The sequence below is a fragment of the Xenopus laevis genome, chromosome 8S (assembly GCF_017654675.1).
Source record: "Xenopus laevis strain J_2021 chromosome 8S, Xenopus_laevis_v10.1, whole genome shotgun sequence".
Classification (NCBI taxonomy): domain Eukaryota; kingdom Metazoa; phylum Chordata; class Amphibia; order Anura; family Pipidae; genus Xenopus; species Xenopus laevis.
Genome location: NC_054386.1, coordinates 25,486,813 through 25,513,303, shown reverse-complemented (window position 1 = coordinate 25,513,303; position 26,491 = coordinate 25,486,813). Strand labels below are relative to the sequence as shown.

The 26,491-nt window shown below is 38.3% G+C and overlaps 2 protein-coding genes across 2 annotated transcripts; one reads left to right on the top strand and one right to left on the bottom strand.

Annotated features, from left to right (window-relative positions):
• The first annotated feature begins 1,223 nt into the window (after positions 1-1,223).
• On the top strand, positions 1,224-7,106 carry LOC121397767. The gene is made up of 5 exons (XM_041575214.1): positions 1,224-1,360; positions 1,831-1,963; positions 2,698-2,844; positions 4,188-4,292; positions 6,297-7,106. Exons 1-5 carry the CDS (start codon positions 1,224-1,226, stop codon positions 6,360-6,362), a joined length of 588 nt encoding a protein of 195 aa, XP_041431148.1. The 3' UTR covers positions 6,363-7,106.
• On the bottom strand, positions 6,356-21,322 carry snw1.S (SNW domain containing 1 S homeolog). Its single transcript, NM_001096434.1, is given in 14 exon segments — positions 6,356-7,753; positions 7,950-8,113; positions 10,110-10,227; positions 10,536-10,632; positions 10,939-11,080; positions 11,180-11,296; positions 12,428-12,493; positions 13,228-13,297; positions 13,458-13,562; positions 13,703-13,809; positions 14,155-14,250; positions 14,570-14,731; positions 17,862-18,015; positions 21,295-21,322. Coding segments are annotated over 14 exon segments (1,608 nt in total). The 5' UTR covers positions 21,309-21,322; the 3' UTR covers positions 6,356-7,557.
• Between the last annotated feature and the right edge of the window lie 5,169 nt (positions 21,323-26,491).

Below are 26,491 nucleotides of genomic sequence, written 5' to 3'. Positions count from 1 at the left end.
GTTTGTTTCCCTGTAGTGGAGCTGGGGACTGTGTAGAGATCTGTATCCACAGACCCAGTGCAGTCTGCATATTCTGTTTATTAATCAGTCTTGCTATATCAGCTTCTATGTCAGATATTATTTGACTTGTGCTGTTTTGATATTTTATGACGATCCCTAAGCTTAACCTCCCAACTGAAGCTCAGATCACACCGAGCATGTCTTGGTCTTGCAAAGATGCTTAACAAAGTTACAAGATGGTGACCTCCTGCGGCCAACTTTGAAAACATAAATCATTTGTTTAATTAGGCTTCTTCATTTTAGCCGGAGGAGGGCAGGGGGAAGGAAGTTCGGGGAGATTGTTGCCCTGAAGAAGAGGAGATTTGTTGCTGGGGCGACTAATCTGTGTCTCTTTCCATCTTGCAATTTTAATTGCTATGTTGTTGTTGTTGATCATAGACCATGGGAGGCCTCGGTGAGGCTACAGGTATATTATCATGAGTTTGTATTGTTTATCTTTCTATTAATGTTTTCTTCTACTCATCTTGGAAGGTGAACTTCCTCTTAATTAGGCTAGATAGATTATTGCAACATCCTAATTTGATCACAGAATTGAAATCAGAACCCAAACTGCTGTATTTAAGTCCTGTACCACCCTAGGCACTGTACCTAACTGTGCCCCCCAATTTAGGGAAGTTATATGATGCGCACAGCTGCTTGTCACTTCTCAATCTCCCAGCTACACTGCTGGCTGTACGCAGAAAGTCTTATTTTTCATAAAATAATTTAATCAATTATAGAAGGAGCCCTAAAGCTGCCATTCTAGGCACAGGCCCTCAAGTGTCTATATAAATTTATGGCCCTGCCTTATAATAATCAGTGGTTCCAAGAGCTTTGCAATCAGCCACACATTTTCTATAGACTTTAATATCTTCTGAAAATGTGATGTAAGCCATACGCTGGCCAACACTTTGATTTGAATGATTGGCTTACTCACTGATAAAAATATTATAGGAAAACAATCTTGACGTTTTCAGAAGGTGATTAGATTAAAACATGATCTAGGCAATGCATATTATATGGTTCCTTGTTTCAATTTGTGTCTGGCACACAAATTTCCCATTGATTGACGCTGGTCTCTGTCCATCAGTGATGGGTGTGACCTAAGATTCCTCTTCAAGAAAATGTGGGTAGCCAATCACATCTCAGAATCCACACAAGGAAATATAATTTTTTGACACTAGATGCCACCTTTAAGGAATGAATGGATGAACTTTGTGAGGAGGATTGAGGAATTACTTATTGGTGTAAGGAAGCACACTGTGTATTGCACAGGCATATTGATAGTGTCAGCATGCCCAGAAGAGACCCCTACTCCTAGGTAGAAGGGTGTAACCCCTACTGTGGTGCAAAGGAAAAAACACACACAAAGAGTAGGAAAGGGCCAATATGAAAGAGCTAATGCTTAGTTTTGTTACAATCACTAATATATACTTAACTGTAGATACCTATGCTTATACAGTCTTGTGAAAAAATTAGGACACCCCATTAAATATTTAGTTCTTTATTATGAACTGTTTACATATCAATATCTAATCTTGTTTTTATTTATCTCTGGAAAAGAATGTGATTTAATTGTAGGTAAACAAAAAAATAACCTTGATTTACTGTGTATTCTAACTAACTAAGTTAGGACACCCTACACACTAAAAGTTATTGTCACCCCACTGCATCGTAATGGGACTCTCGATTTCTTTGTTTTCAGCCAGTCCTTGGTAGACTGAATGGTATGTTTTGGGTCATTGACGTGTTGCAGAGACCAGTTCCACTTCAGCTTTAATTTTCTTACAGATGGCCTGACGTGTTCCACAAGCACCCTCTGATACACAGTAGAATTCATGGTGGATTCTATGATGGTGAGCTGGCCAGGTCCTGCTGCAGCAAAGCATCCCAAACCATGCCACTTCCACCTCCATGCTTCAAGGTTGGTATGAAGTTCTTTTCCTGGAATGCTGTATTTGGTTTCTCTGTTCTGGTGTCCATATAATTCAATTTTAGGCTCATCTGTCCAAAGAACATTATTCCAAAAGTCTGGGTCTTTGTCTATGTTTTTTCTGTCAAACTTTAGTCTGGCCTTGATGTTTTTCTTAGAGAGCAAAGGTTTCCTCCTTGCACACCTCCCATGCAAGTTAAAGTTGTGCAGTCTCTTTCTGATTGTAGAGGCATGCACTTTAATATCAACAGTGCTGTAGGTCCCGTGATGACATTTTAGGGTTTTTGGAGACTATTTTTTAGCATCTTGCAGTCTGCTCTCAGGGTGAACTTGCTTGTACGGCCAGACCTGGGCATGTTGGCAGTTGTTTTGAAACTCCTTCACTTGTAGACTATTTTCCGGACAGTGGAATGGCTGATTTCAAATTCTTTTCAGATCTTTAAAAAGCCCTTACCAGACTGATAAACTGCTACAATCTTCTTTCTAAAAACCTCATACAGCTCTTTTGATCACACATGGTGTTCAGTCTCACCTTAACAGCCAGGTGCAAACCATACTGAGGGGCACATTTACTATGGGTCGAATATCAAGGGTTAATTAACCCTCGATATTCGACCAAGTTAAATCCTTCGACTTCAAATATCGAAGTTGAAGGATTTACCACAATTCGTTCGATCGAAAGATCATTGGCATGATGTAGGCTGAGACAGTGATAGTTGCAAAAGAGGGAAGATAAAATATATGAGGATTCTCCTGTAACCCACAGACTCATTTTAGCCTTTCTTCATGTGTCCCCTCTCTCTTTCTGTACAGGAAATTTAAAGGAATATTTTTCACAATATGGAGTTGTAAAGAGATGCCTTTTGGCATTTGTAAGTATTATTGCTGTACACACATTCCTGATAAAAGAAAGGCTATAGGATTTTCGTATATCTTGTATTATGTTTTTTGTCCTTGAGAGATTTCTAATCAAATTGTATTGTCAGTGTAACACTAAAAATTATCATGCATCATTTGCACTTTAATTAGTGGCAATGTCCTGTAAGTATGGTGCATAGAGTATTTTTAACCTAGGGCAAAGACACACGCTTAGATTCAGGGAGATTAGTCGCCCAGCGACAAATCTCCTCTTCTTAGAGGCAACTAATCTCCCCAAATCACCGGCGGGATTCATTTTCCGAAGTTGCCTCAGGGCAGAAACGCCTCCCGCCTGCTAGAATGTAAATTGCCGGTGGGATTCCACTCGGTGTGCTTTGTTTTCTGAAATCGTCCTAAATTGCCTCACGAGGAGAGATTGCAGAGAGATTAGTCGCCCGTAGAAGAGGCTATTTGTCGCTAATCTCCCTGAATCTCCACGTGTGTCTCTACCCTCACGAGGAAACTTTGGAAAACGAATTGCTCCAAGTGCCATCCCACCGGCAATTTCCATTCTTGCCGGCGGGAAGGCAGTTCGGGGAGATTAGTTGCCGCGAAAAAGAAATTTGTCGCCGGGCAACTAATTTCCCCAAATCTGAGCGTGTATCTCTGCCCTTAGCCCATGCTTTGTAATGATAATTGTACATGCACCATTTAGAAGTTCATTTCTCATTTGTTTATAAAATCTAGGCCATTCATTTTTTTTTTTATTTGGACACTGGAAATTTATAACGAGAGTGCCAATGACAACAGGTTGACAAATTATTACCGTAAGGTATCATAGGTATGTTATGCAAGATATTATAGATAGTTGGGGACTGACGGGAAAATATTTAAAAGTGAGACAGAGGATTCTTCAGTACGTTACCTTTTCTTGAAAAGAACCTTGGGCAACCAAACTATAGTGAGAAAAAATGGCAAATGGGTTTGCCAGAAGCATCCACTTGTTTTAAGCTGTCTAATACAAGTTACACAATGAAAGCAAAGCTCAGATTGATGACTATAGATAATTACATTCATGCAATGAAACACCTATATTTGTAAATCATGCCCAAAGACATTCATAGCAATCCTTTACTGAAATATATGTCACTGTGCTAATTACTAGAATAAACTGCAACCGATGTCTATGCAACAGAACAATTTGCTGTACTGGATCCTGTAGTTCTGCACATGATTAGTGCAAGCCAAGAGTCAGTACCAAATTAATTTTACATTTTTTTCCAGGTTTTTTTTTTATATTCTTTTGCCTTTTTGCTGTAGCTTGTTGGTCCAATTGTCGCTAATTCTGTACCCACAGGACAAAACTGGTTTCCACCGTGGCTATTGTTGGGTTGGATTTGCTTCTGAAGAAGGTTTGCAGAACACATTACAGAAGGATGCACATCAGCTGGAAGGATCCAAAGTAAGAGAATATTGTTTCTGTATAGTCACACTGCAAAGTAAATAAGCTTGTGTAACAGCTGTGTATTAGAAGTTAAATATTAGTCTATGCTCAACACAAGCCTAATAATAGGGATTGTAGTGAAAGTGTTCTGTCTATGCTAATTAAATGATCCATATTTTCTGTTCTTTATTCATAAGGTACTAATGGATAATTGTTTTACCCTTCTCCCTTTACCACATAGAAAATTGGATAAGTTCTTCTATCCCTCAGCTGCCGCCTGTTTCAGGTTTACAAATAAAGAGATATTATACAAGAGGTTTAACTGGGAAGGATAATTTTCTATTCATACTGTTCTTCCTTGGAAATGCTTATAGTTCAGAAATTAGATTGTCTTACATGCAGGTATGGGACCTGTTATCCAGAATGCTCGGATAGTGGTGTTTTCTGGATAACGAATCTTGCCGTAATTTGGAACGTCATACCTTAAGTCTACTAGAAAATATTTTAAGTATTAAATAAACCCAATAAGATGGTTTTGCCTCGAGTAAGGATTAATTATATCTTAGTTTGGATCAAAAACAATGTACTGTTTTATTATAGAAAAAAAAAGGAAAATCATTTTTAAAAATTTGGCTTATATACAGTAGATAAAATGCAGTCTATGGGAGACAAACTTTCCGTAATTCAGAGCTTTCTATATCAATTATAACAGCTGCCTTTAATGAAACTCTGCTCAGCAGGGCCAAAGATCAGAAATGTATCCAGTAAATGTAACAATTGAGAACAGTTTACAGTCAGCAAACCCCATTCCAGAGCTGCTTCAGAAAAGCTATAAGAAGGCAAAAAAGGAAATTTAAGCTTTAATTGGAAAAATAATGGAAGTAGAAAGTAGAAAGTAACTGAAAAAAGCATGAACTTTAGTTAACTCGAGGGGGGTCTGTAGCATGCTTCTACAATTAATTTGCCTACACTCTGATCATTTTTACTCAAGGGTTCAGCCACCTCATTTTCCACCATCATTTCTTCCTTTATATTTACGGTAAACAGATATAGCCCTCTACTTTTACATTTTCCACATCCCTTACAAAGTATATCGTGCTATATTACTGCTCAGTGACTTATTCAACAATGCTATTGACTTTTTTTTTTTTTTAAATATCTGATACCAGCTTGTAACTTGTGTAATTAAAACTTGTGTAATTAAAACTTCTGGTCCTTCCTGTCATTATGGATGCCACAAATGTCTACCCCCTGCCTTTCTAACTTTGCATTGGCACAGGTACCGTCATAGGCAAAATATCTGTATAACGAATTCGTTTGGGCATATATATCACTGCTTGAACAATTGCTTAAAGGAGAACTAAACCCTAAAAATTAATATGGTTAAAAATACCATATTTTACTTACTGAACTTATTGCACCAGCCTAAAGTTGCAGCTTCTCAATAGCAGCAATGATCCAGGACTTCAAACTTGTCACAGAGGGTCACCATCTTGGAAAGTGTCTGTGACACTCACATGCTCAGTGGGCTCTGAGCAGCTGTTGAGAAGCTAAGCTTAGGGGTCGTCACTAATTATCAAGCAGAAAATGAGGTTTGTCTGTAATGTAAGCTGATGCCACAGGGCTGATTATTACATTCTGATGCTAGTTTATGTGCTGCCATGTAGTAATTATTTGTATTAATTACTAATCAGCATTATATTGTGACATTTCTATTCTATGTGTACTGTATATTGTGAGTGGGCCCCTAAGCTCAGTAAGTGATTGCAGCACAGAGCATGTGCAGTGAATCAGCAGAAAAGAAGATGGGGAGCTACTGGGGCATATTTGGAGACACAGATCTTTACTGCTAAAGGGCTGTGGTAGCCGTGGGCTGGTACAGAAGCACAAAACATAATGTACAATATTTCTAGCCTACTTCTTTAGTTAAGCTTTAGTTCTCCTTTAAATAATATGTACACTGCAAAATCATTTAATAAAAAACAATTACCACTGTTTTAGCTAAACTATTTTTTTTTGCAGCTCCAGGTTCTGCAGAACAAAAGACTATTAGGAAATACAAACAGACATGGGCTAGGAGAGAGCTGAACAAGAAATTTTATTGTATGGTGGATTAAAACTTCAATAAACACCATAAAAACACTTTCCTCTTTGCATGATTCTAGAGTTGTATATACAAAATCATAACCTTTTTATTGCAGGCTTGAAGTTGCAACATTTGTTCTTATGTTGTTAAAGCTTTAACAGACAGCTCATGTGGATTGTATATGGCCTGAATTAGTTTACCTTCTTTACACTAGGCAACTTACCAAGATTGCAGATTCTGCATTGAATTCACCTGCTTTTGCTCCATGAAAGTATTGGTGTGCTTAGGGTACATATTAGCCAGTTATTTGAATGCACTGCATGATTGAGCCCTGAAAACCAAAAAGGGATTTTGCTTCTATGCTGAGAATAACACTCTGACTCAAAGATGTAAAGGTGAGTAGATTATATACTTAAGTTTCCGAGCACAGTTGTAACAGTAAATAGTTCTACAATGGTGAATTAGAAATGGCCTTCTTTAGCTGCAGACACCATTAAGAGATACCCAAGTCATCTACAAGAATATAAATATTTATTCCTCCACCCTCCCAACCCCACTCTATTGGGAAACAAGCTGTGTCAATTAGTTATTAGGCTGCATGGCCCCTCTTCTGCAAGTCACACAGGGGACTCTGTCCAAAACTGGTGGGGGTATTATAGGAAAGTCTCCAGATACACTTAAGATATTGCATATTTATCAAATGAAAGAATATTCACACTACATATTCGCTGCTTCACTTTTTTTTTCCAACTGTTGAAAATAGTTGAAGATAGAGCATATCAAACGACGACTTATACGAATATCCTAAATTAACTTCTGAGTGTGTTTATACTCCACCAAATATATCAGCAATATTCATTCTTGCAGTGCCAGGTTCAGCACAGCCCCTGTTATTACTAAATGCGCCAGGAAAAATATCCTGCAACTATTGTATTCCTTGCGGTTTCTTAATTTGATAGTATATCCTGTATTCAAGCAAGGACCAACAATTCTGAAAAAAAGCACAGGTTTTGGACTAGGATAATACAGTTATAGTGTGCAAGTTACCCGCAGCAGTAACATTTTTGTAAGTAAGCACAGAAATCCAAATTCTAAACAACTCATTTACTGGACTAAACAAAAATAAATATGTACATATGGTCTCCATTGTCCTGAACCTAGTCCTTAACAGTCCCATTAATGAACAATTGTGCCACCTCACTCCTTCCTGCGCTTCTTCATATCATGGTCATGATCTTTAGCCCGACCACTATCAGAGGGACGCTTAGATCCTCCATGCTGTTTAGCCTCCTCCAAAAACTTGTCCAAACCAAAAGGATCCTCTTCAAATTGCACAGGCCCCTCATGGCGCTGCCTGCGATCTGCACCAGAAAAGTCCTTGTCAGGAACAAACCTGCAATGGAAATCATTAGGGGATTAGTATATGCAACAAACATCTCAAAACTGCAACTGGTATGAAGAAACTTATTAGAAGCAAATCCTATGCCATAAGACTCTATTCCTACTAGTGAAGAGTGTGTCACAGCTTCCGGTGTCCCTTTCCATTTTAACACATCATTCTGTTTCTCAAATTTTAGTTACCCACTCACCTGTTGGTTTTCACTAATGTGTCCAGGTCATCACCATAAACATCGTTGTCCGTATTCTTACTGGGACGGTAGATGTTCTGCGCCAGTTTCTTGTTGCCTAACCATGGCTGGTCATACACGTTATATACCTCATCCTCTCCACCAGCAAAGCCACTATCCATACCCTATGTTAAGAAACAAGAAATAACATATTCCATTATTGTCTATGATAGAAATTAACTTGACAGAACATGCATGCATTAATGGTGTTGCACCAAATGCGTTCATTATCATTAACCCAAATTCTTCAAAGGCCAATACTGAGATAAATCCGAATGTCTAATTTGTCTACTCAAATTTGTTCAAATCAAATTGCATTGTGCAAACCAAAATTGTTTCAGTCAGTTGTCCAGCACTTTAAAGCAAGACTTTCTGAAGCAGTTAAAGGGATTCTGTCATGATTTTTATGATGTAGTTTCTAAATTACATTGTTTATACTGCAAATCATTCACTCTAAAATATAATCTATAAATCCTGAACCAGCAAGTGTATTTTTTAGTTGTAATATTGGTGTGTAGGCAGCCATCTCAGGTCATTTTGCCTGGTCATGTGCCAGCACTTTAGGATAGAAATGCTTTCTGGCAGGCTGTTGTTTCTCCTACTCAATGTAACTGAATGTGTCCCAGTGGGACCTGGATTTTACTATTGAGTGATGTTCTTAGATCTACAAGGGAGCTGTTATCTGGTTACCTCCCCATTGTTCTGCTGATGGGCTGCTGGGAGGGAAGGAAGGGAGGAGGGTGATATGACTCCAAATTGCAATACAGCAGTACAGAGTGACTGAAGTTTATCAGAGCACAAGTCACAGCTGGGAAACTGACAGTGGGGTTCATTTATCAACACTGGGCAAATTACCCATAGCAACCAATCCTTGAATAGCTTTTTAATGCCAGCTGCAAGTAGAACAACGAATGCAGCAATTTGATTGGTTGCCATGGGTTACTGCCAATGGGCAAATTTGCCCAGTGTTGATAAATGACCCCCAATATGTCTAGCCCTTGGTCAGATTTCAAAATGAAATATAAAAAAATCTGTTTGCTCTTTTGAGAAACGGATTTCAGTGCAGAATTCTGCTGGAGCAGCACTATTAACTGGTCCGTTTTGGAAAAAACATTTTCCCCTAACAGTATCCCTTTAAAGGGCATTTGCCTTTCTAGGAGCAATTTCCAGCCTAGCCATCCTAGATGGTTAATGAATGTACCTTTTAGTTGTTTTATGACTGTGGAGAAAGGGTAGTTGCCCGTTAGAATTTTTGAAAAAGGGCTTTCATCATGAATTAAAGATAAAGTATGAATTGTTCTGAATAAAAGGGCGAGACGATGACTGAATGGTTTGATAGTAGAGTTTAATTAGCAGAAACCTTTTTACCTGTGGTGTCTGTGAACATGTAAGAGCCGCAAATGCCATCATCTGCCCCTCCCACTGTTGCTCTTTCAGCTTGATATCTAGTTTTAGACCGCTACCCCTAGACGTTTGCTCCCTCCTTTGCACGGCCAGAGTTACAGAATGCAAAAGAGTTACATGCCCTGGGTTCTAGTGCCCCTTCCCCATTGGAATCTAGGCACATGCCTCTTCTGCTTATCCCTAATTCCAGTGCTGCACCCTTCTATTTTAAAGTGCTGCAGAATATGGTTGGTGGGTGTTAAAAATATGAATGCTATGTTAAGACCAAAAGTCTTTCAACCAACAATGGAATTTTCAAACAGATCAATTTGTCTAGTAATTACTTTTAAAGCAAGACCAAAGATAGCGTCCAGACAGGAGCAAACAATAAGATCCCAAATAGTATGAATAAAAAAAACAGGAGGAATGAAGAATCAATTATGTGTAAAGAGGGCTGGCACTGTGGGCACCTTTTAGTGTTATTTTAAACAATGCATGAACTATATAAAAGTGTTATTGCATTTGTATAAAGATGGGAAAATTATATACTTAAAGAAGGTGGACCCCTCCTAGGCACCCCTCAGTGAATATAATCACATGTTTATAAAAAGCCAACATATTCTGCAGCGCTGTTCAATAAATGTAGGTATGGCTATATGTATTGAACATCCAATTACATACCAAAATAAGTGAAAACTACCAAAGATAGGCGGCTGTATAAGTGGTTAGTAGTCTTACTCTGCTTTGGTTGAAAAGTCGTTGGTCATACTGGATTTCACTGGATGTCCTCTGATTAGGAATTCCAAGCGCAATCTGTTCACTAATGTCTCTTTCTTCATTCCTTTGGAGTTTGGACCTAGCAGCAAAAATAAATGAAAACTTTGCAAATAGATTTGAATAAATTGTCACTCAGTCAAAAGGATGTATATTAAAGGGTCACTGATCACCCCGATTTTCGTTTTTATCCCACCAGATGGGCAGGCTAATAGAGCCAACACTCTGTTATGGTATATAATAGACTTTTTTCCATAATAAATATACAAATAAATAAAAAAAATAGCTGCCGCCAGTGCTTGCATGTTTGGTGGGTAAAAAAATCAAAAAAAATCTGTGACCATTTAATAGCAAAGACTCCCAAAGAAAATGCAGTAATTTAAAACTCACCTCTTGTCTGGGGCTGCCCTAGATATGTTCCGTTCATGTTGCCGTTCCTTGCGTCTCTCATGTCGAATATCATCCCTCTCTTTGGCTTCTCCATCCTCTGTACCAGAAAGTTTAATATGTTAATTTTACTTATGGTTTAATACAACTAAAATTTTTGGTGCTGAAATTATTTTCTTAATATCCCCAATATAGAAACAAGAAACTGTCATATATCTGCCATGACATCTACTCATATCCTCATGTATCCATTTGAAGACAAGTGAAGCATAGCACATCTAAAAAGCTACAGTAGTTGTCTAAAACCAAAACACAAGGCTAGCTCATATACAAAATAATCAAAAGCTGTACTTCTTCCTGGCCATCAGTTCCAGAGACAGTACCAAAATCAATTTCATGCTTAGACCTTTTTCTGTATGGGACTTGATCCCAGCTCTGCGTTCTCTTGCAATCTGTGCCAATTCCCTAAGTTTTTCCTCTTTTTTCTCCTTCTCCTTTTGTGCCATCTTGCGCTCCACCTGGGCCCTCATCTCCACAGCTTCACGAGCCTAAGGACAATAACATTTAAATAAGTACAAGGCCTACTTTCAAAATTTAATTTCCTAGAATTACAGGGGTAGATGCATACGTATACAATGTTCACAAACCTTTCTGTCAGCAATGTACAAGGCTTCCGCAAGCTTAGCAAAGTTCTCATTGATATGAACAGTCTGCAGCCCTCGGCCATCAGCAGCCAAACGCTTGTCTAGTGGGATGGTATAACCCTACAGGAGTCAAAAACAGATGTGAAATAAACACCAAAACAAAGACCAGTGTAACGATTCTGGTAAGCCCAACAGTCTGTAGCATATAAGTTCAGCCTGGCTCCTGCATACAGATCAATGATTTGGCTTCTACCTAATTTAAACCTATCCACCAGTCTCGGGGGCAAATTTATTAAGGGTCGAATTGAAAAATCTAATTCAAAATTTTTTTTTTTTATTCACAAAAAAATTGTGAATAATCCAAATTCTATTCGAATTTTAATTGAATTTTGATGTATATCAAACCATGGCCCTTTAAAAATTTGTATTTGACTATTCGCCACTTAAAACCTGCCGAGTACATGTTTAAGTCAATGGGAGATCTGAGTCCTTTGTCAAAAGAAACACTGCAATTCTTTCCTTCTATTGTGTAGACATGGGCTTCTGTATCAGACTTCCTGCCTTCAGCTTAAACCTCCTTGCCCCGGGCGTGAGCATGCTCAGTTTGCTCCTCTTCCCCTCCCCCTACTCTGCTGTAATCTGAGCCCAGAGCGACTCAGGCAGGAAGTGGTCACACCAAGCTAATACTGCAGCTGCTATCCTAAACAAACAGAGAGCTTCTAGAGCTTTTTACTCAGGTATGGTAAAACATTCTACAAAATAAATATAGCATTCTAGCTTGCACTAATGCAGCTATTGGCAATAGAATGCCTCCATAGCTTTCCTTCTCCTTTAAGCCTTCCTGACATTCAAGTTTTTTTCGGAGAAAAAACGTGATTTGAGTTTAGTCAAACTGGATTCGAATTTTTGTGTCGTTGATATTCGTGTGGGTTTAAAATATTTGATTTTTTTCATGAAATAACCCACCGATTGAATTTTGAGTAAAATCTTATTAAATTAAAATAAAAAAAACACATGAATTCTAAATTCAACCTTTAATAAATGTGCCCCTCAATGTCGTTTGTAGATATTACCTCCACTGGAAGATGGTTTATAATATAGTATAAAAATTAACTTTATCTATTTGTTCTTTCTATCTAACTACATTTCTGTAGCAGTGTCTTTACAGTTCACATTTTCATTTTTGATAGATGGCTGAATGTACTTTAGTTATGTTGTGCAGGATTTGCACTTTCAAATTCCCAATCATACCTTGGCATTCTTCCAGTTAGAAATACATGGGGGGATTCTCCACTCTTGCTGTTCCTTGACAGTCATCTAAAATAAAAAAAATTAAATAGTATCACTTTACAAATTCAACTCAGATGACTCACATCAAATCCTTTTATCTGTAAAATACACCAAATATGGTAAGTATGGCTAGCTTTTGCCATCATTTTTAGCAATGTTAATCCAAACACAACTTTTTTCCTGTGCATAATCTGTAATTATTCTTATGAGAAAAGGCTAACATATTAAGATACATTACTGCTAAAATTACTGGGGGTGACAAATCTAATTGTTAATCTGTGACAACAGTAATTATCTTTTAAAAATGCACTGACCCAGGGTTTGTTCTGCAGAATGTTGCACTGCCATTATAGATTTTCTTTTGTGCCGCCCTGGGCAGGCACATGCACAGTACAGAAATTCTTTGGCATGAACAGACCTTAACTTGCTGATGGGGATAGTTAGGAAAAAACGTGTTAAAACAGTTTGGATTTTCCCACATGAAAACTCCAACACATTGTCTTGAAGTGGGTAAGTAGTTACAATAACTTGTAGCATGCTTTATTGAATTTGAGAAGTAAATCGCAATTTGCACGGCCTATATAATAAGCATTCTTTATGTCTTTCTGTGGTTATGGAAGTCCTTGGTGACTTCTAATATCCTTGCATTTTACAACAGGGATGCATAATTATCTTTTCAAGAGCCCCTACATGATAATTTTAAAAAACTGCTTTGCAGTTTCGTTTTGCGGTCACAATTAAACATGATGAACACATCTTACCTTTCTGCTGGGGGAATGCATTACTGTCGCTGGAGGAGATGGAGGTCCATGTGGAATTTTCTTATTAATTCTAGATGGGAAGACAAAAACTGACAAGTTAAGAAGATGCTTGAATATATGTTAGTTTCTACTATTTACTGCAGGAATAAATGTGTTCACTGCCTCCTGTGGCTATTGTACAATATTTCAAACAAAAGCATATTGTAGGAAGGAATTCAGAACCTACTCACTTGAATCGAGGTGGCTCCATGGGGTCCTTTTGCATCTCCACCATCCGAATCACCCTCTGTTTGGCACCAGAGTTAAAAGCCACCCCCTGTTGAGAGGGTGTGTACCTACAAAGAGAGGAAAAAATTCAGTATATTAATTTTTTCAAATAATTTCAATTCACAAAATTATGGTAACAGATATTTGTTCTTCATAAGGAATTAGTATCAGACTTTTATTTCTATAAAGGCAGACAGTGATGCATTACCTAATATACTGTGCAGGGGCCAGTTTATCTGCAGCCCGTACAGGCATCGCTGCAGCAATCTTCTGGGACACGGATTTGTCCAGAGCCTGTCTTGTCTTCTCTGTGAGCTGTTACCAAGTGAAAGAACTTCATTATAAACTTATATATTTGTCTATATGTATTTTGTGGTCACAGCCTCAATGCACCCCGCCTAATGGTTTTAAAAATTAGTGGTGAGCATAACTTTCCCTTGATCTAACAAGCTGGCTGTATTGCATTGCTGTGCCAGTATAAATATTATACTTGGTCTGAATAAGCAATCGATTTCCTCTATTCTAATTTTTAATTGTTAGGCCTGATATATAATCCAACCCCTTGCACTTCATTTGTGTTGTAATGCAACATGCTTGTTGTGTTTTGATACCTTCCCTCTAACAGTCACTGTATGGCATGTCTCTGCTGGATTACTTTACCTCTTTAATAGCTTCCTCATCAGGTCTTTGTAGTTCAGGATCATCTTCATCCATCACCTCTTTAGGTACCAGGTCTGTGTACTTGCTGAAAAGAACCTGTAGAGGAGTAGTCAGACATGTCACAAACTGGGCAAATTTACATAGAGGAAGGAACAAAGCAATAGCAAGATTTAGTAAGTTTATTACTTATCTTCAAACAATGCCTTGAAAGAAAACAAAGACTACATTTTAACTGCCATTAATAAATATCTAATAGAACTTAACAAGATATTGAAAATTCCTCACAGGCTCGATCTAACTTATTTACTGATGTGAATAAAACTATTTTGTAGAAGCACAGATGGGATCTATGGAAGCATGTTAATTATTTTGATTTAAATAAGGCTTATGGTTTTGACCAAGTCTTCAGACATACCTTATCTTTGGATTGTCCCTGTCGAGCAATAGCATCATATTTTATTTTTCCTTCTGCATCCACCTGCACAGCCAAGGCATTGGACATTTTCTTTTTTCGCCCCATGTCCAGTGGGTATTGTGCCACATGTATCTCTGGAAAAGCACCGCCATCTCCAAAATCCTATAAAAGGCAAAAAAACTGAATTAAGATGGGTACCAAACAACAATCCATTTCTTATAACAATTTTTTTTTATTTTTTTGCACAAGCAACAACTTATTTTTTTTGCTTCACTTAGGGCCCATTTACTAACACTTGAATGCATCAGTTAATAGTGCTGCTCCAGCAGACTTCTAAAATCCATTTATCAAAAGAATCAGTTTTTAATTGTGAAATCTGACATGGGGCTAAACATATTGTCATTTTCCTAAGTGACCCCAGTCATGTGACTTGTGCTCTGATAACGTCAGTCAATCTTTACTGCAAGTTGGAGTCATATGACCCCCTCGCTTCCCCCCCCCATCAGATCATCAGCAGAACAATGGGAACAGCTCCCTGGTAGATACAAGAAAGAAGTTGTCTTGGCAAGTCTAGTGGAACAGGACATTTTACCTCTGTTGATGCCTCAGTAGCTCCCCATATTATTTTTCTTCTGATTCACTGCTTAGGAACCAAATCAAAATATACAGTACAGATAGACTATAAATGTCACAATATAAGGCTGAGTAATTACTAAATGAATACTACATGGCAGCACAGAAACCAGTACCCCTTGTGACAAGTTTAAAGTCCTAGATCATTATTGCTATTTAGAAGCTGAAACTGGTCCAATAAGTTCAGCATATAAAACATGGCATTTTTAGCCATTCATTTTTAGGGTTTAGTTCTCCTTTAAGTAATATTGCACAAATGATACTGTGTAAAGCTCTTCTGCAGGTAAATGAACATGTTTACAATGCAAAGGTTATTTATAGCTTTCTCAGTGGCAGATGTGTGTGTGTGTGTGTGTGTGTGTATGTGGGGGGGGGGGGGGGAGACAAGGCAAAGCAGAGGCCTGGTTGCAGGATGGAAAAAAGTGGAGGAATTGACAGTTCTGTATTTAGCACCTATGCATGTTGCAGTGGATCATGAGAGTGGGAGCAAAGGAGGGGAATCTTAATACTAAAGTGACAAAAGTCAAGCATATGTGCAAGCTATGCCTTAAAGGGGTTGTTCACTTTCAAATACTTTTTTGATTGTTCACCAGAAATCAAGATTTTTTTTTATACTTTTTCCAATTACATTCCATTTTATATTTGTGATGGTTTTTCTTATTTTGAAGTGTAAAGTTTCATTTTTCACCTTCTAAAGCAGCTCTGAGAGGGGGTGTCACCAACTTATTTAACTGTTCAAATTGATACATTTATTTGATACATTTGTTATCTTTAGCTCTGCTTAGCAGATTTCCTGAGTTTCATTAAAGGCAGCCGTTAGAATTGATACAATAGTTGCTAATATTCCACAGATACTGCTGAGAAATGTATTAACTAATTGCAGCAAACTGTAAGGGCAGAGACACACTGTAGTCCTGTAGTGATATACCTTTGATTTATATAAGGAATTGAGCACAATCCCCGAGTTTTATTAAAGGCAGTCGGTTTAATTGAACAATACTTGCTAAAAACAAAAAAAAAAACGTTGTTTTCCGAAGTCAACCGAAGTTGCCTATGTAAAACCCTGCTTCATGTAAATAAACCATTTTCATAATAATATACTTTTCTAGTAGTATGTGCCATTGGGTAATCATAAATAGAAAATTGCCATTTTAAAAAAATAAGGGCCGCCCCCTTAGATCGTATGATTCACTGTGCAACAAACATACCAAACAAACCATACTTGTTAGGTCACATGAGCCAATTAACAGACAGAGTTGTGTCTTTTGCTTCAACACTTCTTCCTGTTACAGTTACAGCTGTAGTATTTCTGGTCAGGTGATCTCTGAGGCAGCACACAGACCATCACGAAATGGTGGCTCAAGGCAAGAGATAAAGGGAAATATTTACTTAAATATATAGACCAGTTTGGTAAGGTTCTTTAATATGCCATTTATATAGTGAATAAAGTACCCCCTCTTGCAAAATATATGGATATTATAAGTTACCAAGGAGTTTCATGACCATATAAAAACACGAGGCCAAAGGCCGAGTGTTTTTATACAGGTCATGGAACTCCGAGGTAACTTCTAATATCCTCATATTTTACAACTGGGGGTACTTTATTTATTATAATACACAAGTTTCAGTGAGCCATGTGACAGAAATGACATCAGAACTCACCGTTTATAAGGATATAATTTACAAGATATTCATGGCTTTTGTGTATTATTATGATATAAACTATCTGTTGCTTAAGTATTCATTTTTGGAGTATAGTTTTCCTTTAAACCGATGTGCTCCTCCTTTAAAGTCCTGCTATCTATTTCTCATTTTATTTTATTAAATTCTTCTTTTCCCAATCCCTTATATAAATCAAAGGTATATCACTAATACAGGACTAAAACAAGTAAGCAACACAGAGATCAGTTATTTCTTACTTTGCCGTGTTAAAATAAACTCTATAGCAGTCTGGCAGTACAGCAGAGGAAGTGATCTGTATTAGTGATTACCAATAGAACAGCTTGCAAAAAAGGGAGAAACACTCAGTTATAGAGCAAGAATTACAGGACTACGATTATGAGATTTGAGACTTTATTGTAGACCTTTTTTTGGATGAGAAAGTTATCAATCCTAGCAATTCTTTCACGTTAATTAAGCATTTTATCTAGTGCAGCGTGCCCTCCACTAACTGCAAATAATATGACAGCTATGCGTTAGTCTATCACTTACAGCAGATGGCCTATTATATTAGAAGAACCTCATAACGCATGAGTGTCTAACATTTATATTTGTTTTATATTGGGCAAACACACACTTGGAAAGAGAGCAAAATTCCCGGTTTCCCTCCCCGCCCCTAATTTGCATATGCAAATTAGGTTTTGGTTCGGCCTGCCAGAAATATTTGTCTGAATCTGAATCCTGCTGAAAAAGGGCGAATCCCGAACCGAATCCAGGATTCGGTGCATCCCTGATTCTTTTTGACATGGTAAAGCAAAGAGGCATCATAGATAGTGATTTATCTGCAGCCCTTAGTTTATTTGAACGCTAGCTTTTTCTGAAGGAAAACAGAGCTGCAAGGGGCAATTTATGCAATTAATTTTTACTTTATACCTGAATCAATGAAATGGTATAACCATTCAAATCATGACGGATGGCCAACTGCAGGACAATACAATACCTCGAGGGATCTGGGAACCCATCCTTTCCTGTGGCCATAGGGAGGTGGTTCACGCCGTGATGACACTAGAGCTGTCTGACGAGATTTCTGTGCTCTCAGCTTTTCTTCTGCCTCTAGCTGATCCTGTGATAACTGTGTTGGAGCAGGCAAAAAACTGGGAGAAAATAGGATGAAGAAGTTACTGTTAATGGACTGTGAAGAAAAGCATAAATCTCCTATTGGAACAAGAATGCTCAAACATATATCCCAGCATAAAGCAACTAGCGTAAAAAGAAAACCTAAAAAGAATTATCTTGTCATTTGTTCACAAGACTCAATGATGTCACCAGACAATAACCATATTGAAATAAGTGTAAAGTATGCTTTACATTATATTACTCTCCACTTTTACTTGAGTTTTTTTTAATTTTTTTATATCATGTGAGGGCCTCGATGACGATGAGATTTTTTTCATCTTATCTGGGATATGTGTTTGAAGTATTTTATGTATGTCTTGAAAAAGGGATTGCCTATGATTAAGTGCTGGGTAGGCATGAAACGCTTAGGCTCCATGTGGGGTTATTGATATGTTTTTTAATATGATATAATATTTATACTTTTATAACAGCATGAATATAGAGAACATGTCTTCAAAAAGGCCTGGATTATAGTGAATAATGTACCAGCTATTGTAAAATATAAGGGATGCACTGAATCCACTATTTTGGATTCGGCCGAACCCCTGCATCCTTTGTGAAAGATTTTAACTGAACCGAATCCTGATTTGCATATGCAAATTAGGGTTGGGAAGGGGAAAACATTTTTTTACTTGTTTTGTGACAAAAAGTCACGCGATTTCCCTCCCCACCCCTAATTTGCATAAGCAAATTTGGATTCGGATCGGCCTGGCAGAAGGATTCGGCCGAATCCAAATCCTGCCTAAAACGGCTGAATCCCAAACCGAATCCTGGATTCTGTGCATCCCTAATTATAAGTCACTGAGGAGTTCTGAAGTTTTGGGATTTTATTTGCACCTAGCATAATTTTTAACTTTTGGCTCCTATGGCTACAACACTATCCATGCGATAAGTTTCTGAGTCCTACAACTGCCTTTCTAAATCAGCTCGGGGAGGGGTCGCAGACTCTGTAAACTGTTCTAAATTTATACATTTCTTTTCTTTTGGCCTAGTTTCATTAAACAGAGCTGTTGGTATTGATACAATAGTTGCTTATATCCCACAGATACGGCTGAGAAATGTATCAAATGCAGTAACTAAATGTATCAAATTGTTATCAGTTTAACATCTGTACCTGGATTACCAAACTGCCAGACTGAAACACTAGAACAGGAGTGCCCATACTTTGCTAATGCAAGTTCTACTTTTAGTGATGTTGGCCGATTAGAATCTACATCCATAATAGCAAGTATGTTTCTGGTGAACAATGTGAAAACAACTGCAAAAAGTGGCTGGAAGGCGAACAACCCCTTAAAGTGATACTACCACTAAAAAATATTATTCAAGATATTAATGTACATCAAAAGTTACCTATAGCTCATGTTGATCGTTTTTCATAGGGCTGCTTTTGTAAGTAATTGTTACTTGAAGTTCTTAAACATGACTTTTTTGCCAACCTGACTGTCCCTTCTCAACATGTCAGTTTCTAATGCTAACAGACTGCTGAAAATCAAATACAGCAGCCCCCTCAGAAAGGAACATGAGGGATCAGATGGGTAATGTAAATGCATCTGTTAATTTGATGGCAACATTTTAGATAGCATGCGAAGACAATAATATGATAGATGTAAAAAAAAAAGGTTTAATTTCTGGTGTCAGTGGGGCTCATTTATCAACACTGGGCAAATTTGCCCATGGGCAGTTACCTATAGCAACCTATCAGTGATTAGCTTTTTAAAGCTAGCTGCAAGTAGAACAATGAAAGCAGCAATTTGATTGGTTGCCATGGGTTACAGCCCATGGGCAAATTTGCCCAGTGTTGATAAATGACCCCCAGTATCTCTATAAAGTCATTTAAGCAAATATCCATTTCAAAACAACATTACCCATAATGCACCATTAAAAAAAGGGTTCTTGTATAAAAGTAAAATCACAACAGATAAATTGTGACGGGAACATTACACTTTAAACTTACATTTTGAAAAAATTGTAAAAAAATAAAAGATGGAAAGCAATTGAAAAAAAAGTATATTTTGGTGAACAATTTGAAACCCACTCAAGTGAAAAAAAGTGGTTGCAAGGTGGTTTAAAACAAACAGTAACACCAAAACATGGAAGTGCCCTAAAGTAATGAATACATGATGCATTGTTAAAACTGGAGTGCTTTCTTCAGAACCTCTGCTATAGTTTCTATAAACAAGCTGCTGTGTAGCCATGGGGGCAGCCATTCCAAGCTGAAAAAAAGTATAAAAGGCACAGGATACACAGCAGATAACAGAACCTTTCTGTAGTCTCCAATGGGATTCTACCCTGCTTATCTGTTATCTACTGTGTATTCTGTGCTTCAGTGGCTACAACACAGGTCACTACATAACATTGTTGTCTTCCTTTATAGGGGTGGTTCAGCTTCAGGTTAACTTTTAGTATGTTATAGAATGGACAATTCTAAGCAACTTTTCAATTGGTCTTCATTGGTTTTTTTTTTATATAGTTTATTAATTATTTGCCTTCTTCTCCTGACTCTTTCCAGCTTTCAAAAAGGGGTCAGTGGCTCCTTTTTGAAAGCTGGAAAGAGTCAGGAGAAGAAGGCAAATAATCTAAAAACAAATCCTTTCTAAAGCTACACATTTATTGTTATTGCTACTTTTTATTACTCATCTTTCTATTCTGACCCTCCCCTATTAGCATTACATATACTAATTCAAATCAGTGCATGGTTGCTAGCGTAAATTGGCCCTAGCAACCAGATTGCTGACACTGCAAACTGAAGAGCTGCTGAATAAAAAGTGAAATAACTCAAAAACCACAAATGATAAAAAACAATCGCAAATTGTCTCAGAATATCCCTCTCTACATCATACTAAAAGTTAATTTAAAGGTGAACAACCCCTTTAATTTTTACATGTTACTATTCCTTTAAGCAATGGCACAATCGAAAAACACACAATCCTGTTTTGATAAGATACTTTAAACGACACACGCAATCCATAGTTTATTTTTGGTAACCACAAATAGAAAAGTAATAAAAAAAAAATTAAATGTAAAATGCCAGCAGAAAAAAAACAAGCTTCAGGCAAAAGAGATATTGTTTTGTACAGGAGGAGCCAGTCCATGCTCAAGGGGTGTAAACCAAGCAGCTAAGCAAAGTGTTCTGATGATTGAAAGACAAAGAAGACAGAACTGAGTCTCCACTTAGCGTTCAAGAAATGCCAGATGTCCATCTAATTTCCCCAGCCTCTCCTATCCGCCTTTTCTCGTCTGTTTATCCCCGAGCTTACCTGGCTAGCGCCATTTTCTCTGTCGATCTCTTCCCGGAAGTGCAGCTAGGCTATGGAGGAAGTGACCTAAGAGACAAACGCCGCGAGCAAACGCGGTGCACGCCGGTACTTGTAGTTTTAAGGCAAAGCTAGTCAAGTTGGGTCTCGATTATGTCGGTATAAAAAGTACAAAAACAGTCCCGTTCTGCAGCATGTGATAAAAAGCAGCCTTTGTATACGTCAGGCTAGGATCATATAATGGTATACTGAACAATGCAGAAAATCAGCCTTACTATTTTGCATTTCAACCCAATGAAATCTATTGAAATGTATAATCCAAATTAGTTACATGTCAGCAACTGTATATCAGCCATTGAAGAAGAAGAGGCCCCAGTCGCCTCCCAGTTATTGCAGAGGCTGGTGCAGGTTGCATAATATTGCCTCCTTTGCTGATGGCTAAACCCGAACGGGGGCTGGGCAGATAGCATTGGGGGTGGGGCAGTGATGTAGGAACAGGCATGATGACATCAGAGGTGGGCACAATGGTGTTGATGGAGTTATGACACGGGGTGAGGCTATTGCATCCAGGGCCGCCATTAGAAATCACGGCCGTACAACAAAATTTTCAAATTTTCGGGTCCACCCACCCACCCAAGCCCCACCTGAGATCCCGCCCACTCCATACAACAGTTAAAATTCCACACAGACATCAGTGCTAAAAAAAGTAACCCCCTCACACACACAAGTTATAAAAAGCTATTGATGGTCAGAGCCCCTTTTAAAAAAAAACCTGTGGTGCCAGGCCCCCCCCCCTAGAAGTGTTTTAAAAAATTGGTGGTCAGGGCCCCCTACAAGTTAAAAAAAAAATTGGTGACCAGGGCCCCCCTATACGTTAAAAAAAAACATTGGCGCCAGTGCCCTCCTTACAATTTAAAAAAAAATTGGGACCCCAAAGAATATTTTTTAAAAAAACATTGGTGGCAGGGGCCTATAAAAATAATACATTGGTGACTTTGGGTCTTTTCGCCGCTTCGGGACTTTCAACTGTTCAGCTTTTCGCCAGTTCCGCATTTCGGCTGTTCGGGACTTTGAAAATGGCCGCAGACTTCGGCGCCTCAAGGGGGCTGCCCGGCTCTTTCTAAAAGTTTAGCACTGCCGGGCCCCCCTTCAGGCCCGGGACACTCATACCCCCTGCCCCCCCCTGATGGCGGCCCTGATTGCATCACTTAGATGCCACTGTCAATGTTTTTAAAGTGTTGATGCCCAGTTCAAAACCACACAGGTGGCAACCATATTGCTATTCTGCTTGGTGAGTAAGCCCAATCCTTTAAATAAAGGAATGAGATCTATTATACAGAAATCAATTCACCAGAAAGCTCTGAAATGCAGCAATGCTAATTTAGAAAAAAAAAAATTTTTTTGATTGATTTGCTTTTTTTCTGTAATAATAACAAATTAACTGCACTCAGGGCCGGGCCGAACCAGCCAGGCGCCCCAGGCAACCCCGTTGGCCGCATCGCCCCCCCCCTCCGCCGCGCGCATGCGCACTCGAACCTGAGCACACGCATGTGCACTCGAACCTGAGCGCCCGCATGCGCACTGACCGGATACGTCACCCCTCACGTAAGCGTGCATGCGCGCAAATAAGCACAACGAGAAAAACTGCAGACCGGACTGGGGTAGGCAGCAGTGAAAGGTACGTGTCTGGCGCCCCTAGTTCTGGCCCTGACTGCACTTGATAGTAACTAAGCCATGTTGGGGTGAGTATCTTAGTATTTAAATGTTTTTCGTGTATTGGCCAGATTATTGCTCAGGATTCATAAGGCTGAAAACCAAACAGGAAGTTGACACCCGAACAGGCCTTACAAAAACTGACCTGTTCTGGTCAAAACCAAATTGGTGGCAACCCTAAGGTTGCAGCATTTACTGTAATCAATTGTTGCCCTGGAAATACTTCAGTTGTATATTCTCATGTAGAAAATTGGCCTGTCCAATAAAAATAATGTTTCATACCAACGTTAATAGGGAAACACAAAAATGAAAAATGGCAAACCATCTGGTGGTTTCCTCTTTAGGATAGAACTACATGGTGTGTTTCCGGCAGATCTGACACGGTGCCGGAAGTCGCCCATGTAGTCTAGTCTAGTCAGCAGTGGTTTGGGGCATTTTCTCCCCTGGCAGCACCTGTGAAGAAAATACTCTGTAGCCATTAGCCAAAAGATGTACCTTCTCACACCACACCCTGACTATCCCACAACATTTTAGCTGTATCTTCTCTGAACTAGTTAGATGGTAGTTGCTTTGATTATGTTTTCTCTAAACTACTGTGGTTATATAGAGGAACTGTGGTTATATTTTGCTGGGACAAAAGGCTGAACTTGTGAAGTGTATTTTTTTTGTGTATTTTTTTTCCAGCCCCCGCTTCTATGAAACAAATTTGCTAATAATTTTACTGAAAAGCAGGGATGTAACGATAGACAAAACAGGCCCTGCAAATGCTGCCCAGTGGAACTGATAGGCAGCCACAATATATGTTCATGGAAAATATCACATTCCCAAAGTTTAGGGGCCCAATTATTTTGCTGTGGGGTCCAATAACTAGTCAGTGGCATATATTCTGTAAATAGTAAACATAATTAACATACCGTACTAATAAAGTCAGTCAGTTCACTGGGGGCCTGTGTAGTCTACCTTATGTTTTTTATTTATTTTAGGGTCAGAGGAGTTTGCCCTAAACCTTTGGTTCATCACCCTCATGTTCCCGATAATCAAGCGATGATCCAAATCCTGGCACCCACTCATGGGTCCGAGGCAAAGCTACTCATGTAAAGTGAAAGCTCCTTCTTATACCAGAGTTCTTTGAAAACCCACAACCCAAGTACTTACTTGTGCACTAATGTGTTTTAAAACCGCTATGCTACACGAAGGCTTCTATGTGTAAGGTGTTTTTCTCGTGGCAACCCATTTCCTAATGTTCATTTCCTATTAATAACATTGGCATCAAGCATCATTTTTACCAGTTAGGAGGTATCCTAAATGCAGCTATAACATGAGGTTCAGGCTCACATTCCCCAGATAAGCAGCCCAAAAACAAGCAAATGAGCAAGCAAAAACTAAATAATTAGTTGGGTAGAAACAATTGTAAGCGTTACATGCTTTTTGTTGCACCCTCAGTCTTATGGTGGCCACACATGGGCTGATAAAAGTTGCTAACTCAGTCATTCCTGCCCAAGGCGGTAGCTTATTCCATGTATGGGGCTCAGCAACAGGCCTGTTTGACTGATATTATACTGAAAATCAGCCAGTTCTCGATTTAAAAATTCTACTGTTCCAGGAACACATGGGAAAGGGAGATGCTGGCAGAATCATCTCCACAATCTGCACCATGACACTGGAGAAATTGTCTGATATGAGCTCAGAAGTGTATAAATTCTACAGCTGAATGGAATTGTGGATTTCCTGGTAGAGCCCTTCTAAACAGTAAGCCCATTAAACTATCTTATCATAAACACAGATAAAAGGTTTAACCCACAGTTATCCTTTAGTCCCCCTGTGGTTTTAAACGGAATTTCAATTTTCAATTTTATATTTACAGTAGTTTGCTACAGTTCTTATTGCCTATATTGCCTATATTATATATTGCAAGCAATAAGCAGGTAACATTTACTATTTGCCTATTTAAAGGGGTGGTTGACGACTTTTTCCAATTACTTTCTATTTTTACTATTTTCTACGAGTCACTGTTTTTCTAATATTGAAGTGTAAAGTGTATTTTTTTACCTTCTAAATCAGCTCTTGGAGAGGGGTCGCCGACCCTGTAACCTTTTCTAATTGATACATTTAGTTGATACATTTCTTACATTTGTACTTGCTCAGCACAATCTTTGGGTTTCATTACAGGCAGCTGTTAGAATTGAGACAATAGTTGCTAATACTCCAGAGTATTGTTGCAAAATCGTCACAGTTTAGAGTCTGCACCTGAATTACTGAGCTGCCAGACTCAAACACCAGAGACGGAATGTTCAACTTTAAACTTAGATTTTGGAAAAACAGTAAAAAATAAATAATGGAATGAATTGAAAAAAGTCTTTATTTCTGGGGAACAATCTGAAAACAATTGAACTGAATAAAAAGTTTGGAAGATGACTTTAAACTCTTTAAACTCTATCAACTAACTGGTGTCTAAAGGTTAATGCACCTTAGCTGTGTTAGAATGAGACCCACAAAATATTATGGAGTGACCAGCCCAATACCCAGACCGTAATCCAATAGAAAACTTGAAGGGTGACATCTAAATGCTGTTTCTGAGGCAAAACCAACAAATGCAGAAGATATGTGGAATGTAGCAGGTGCCAGAAGTTGGTCGACTCCATGCAACACAGATGTGCAGCAGTTCTCAGAAACATTGGTTATACAACTAAATATTAGTTCAGTCATTCAAAGGAAAGCCCTGAGGATTAACACAAATTTGATAGAATTTACAGCAGAATGTGTAGTGTTCCCCATGCATTTGTGTGTATAGAAATAAAAGCTATTATAAGGATTTTGAGCTTTATTCAATTTTTTAAACAAACTGCTATTATTCTGAACACAACTGTAAGGGCTGTCATTGGATATTTGGTAGCCACTATGTGGAATGGTAACCTAAAGAAGACTCTGTTTGGCAGTACACCTGATTTTTAAAGGGGAAGGAAACCTAGTCAGCGCAAACCCATGGGTCACAGCCGAAACGTTAGTTTCTAAATAAAAGCATTTATATTTTGGATAAGTCCTGTGAGTGCGGCTGCTATTTGGGAGGACTATATATATATATATATATATATATATATATATATATATATATATATATATATATATATATATATATAAATATATATATATAAAAGCACTCACAACTATTCTCATCAGTTCAACATGAAAAAGATTTATTCCACACTCCATTCTACGCGTTTTGACCCACACAGGATCGTCATCAGGACACATCACATGGGGGTCAAAATTCGTAGATTTGGGTGTGGAATAAATCTTTTTCATGTTGAGCTGATGAGATCAGTCTGATCAGTATTCACACTCCAAGGCAAAGCTATTCTTCCATATGTAGCTAGGGTGCACAGGTTATAAACACCAAAATATAATGGTGCAATATCTGTGCGTGTATTCGGGTGGTGCTCAATCTGGAAACCTTGTTGCAATCCTTGGTTTCATTAATCCATAAAAA

Coding starts and splice junctions, on each gene's coding strand:
- LOC121397767 (XM_041575214.1), top strand. CDS start 1,224: ATGCCACCTTTAAGGAATGAATGGATGAACTTTGTGAGGAGGATTGAG. Junction 1,361..1,830: donor GAAGAGACCCCTACTCCTAG/GTAGAAGGGTGT, acceptor ATTTTCTTACAG/ATGGCCTGACGTGTTCCACA. Junction 4,293..6,296: donor ATCAGCTGGAAGGATCCAAA/GTAAGAGAATAT, acceptor TTTTTTTTGCAG/CTCCAGGTTCTGCAGAACAA.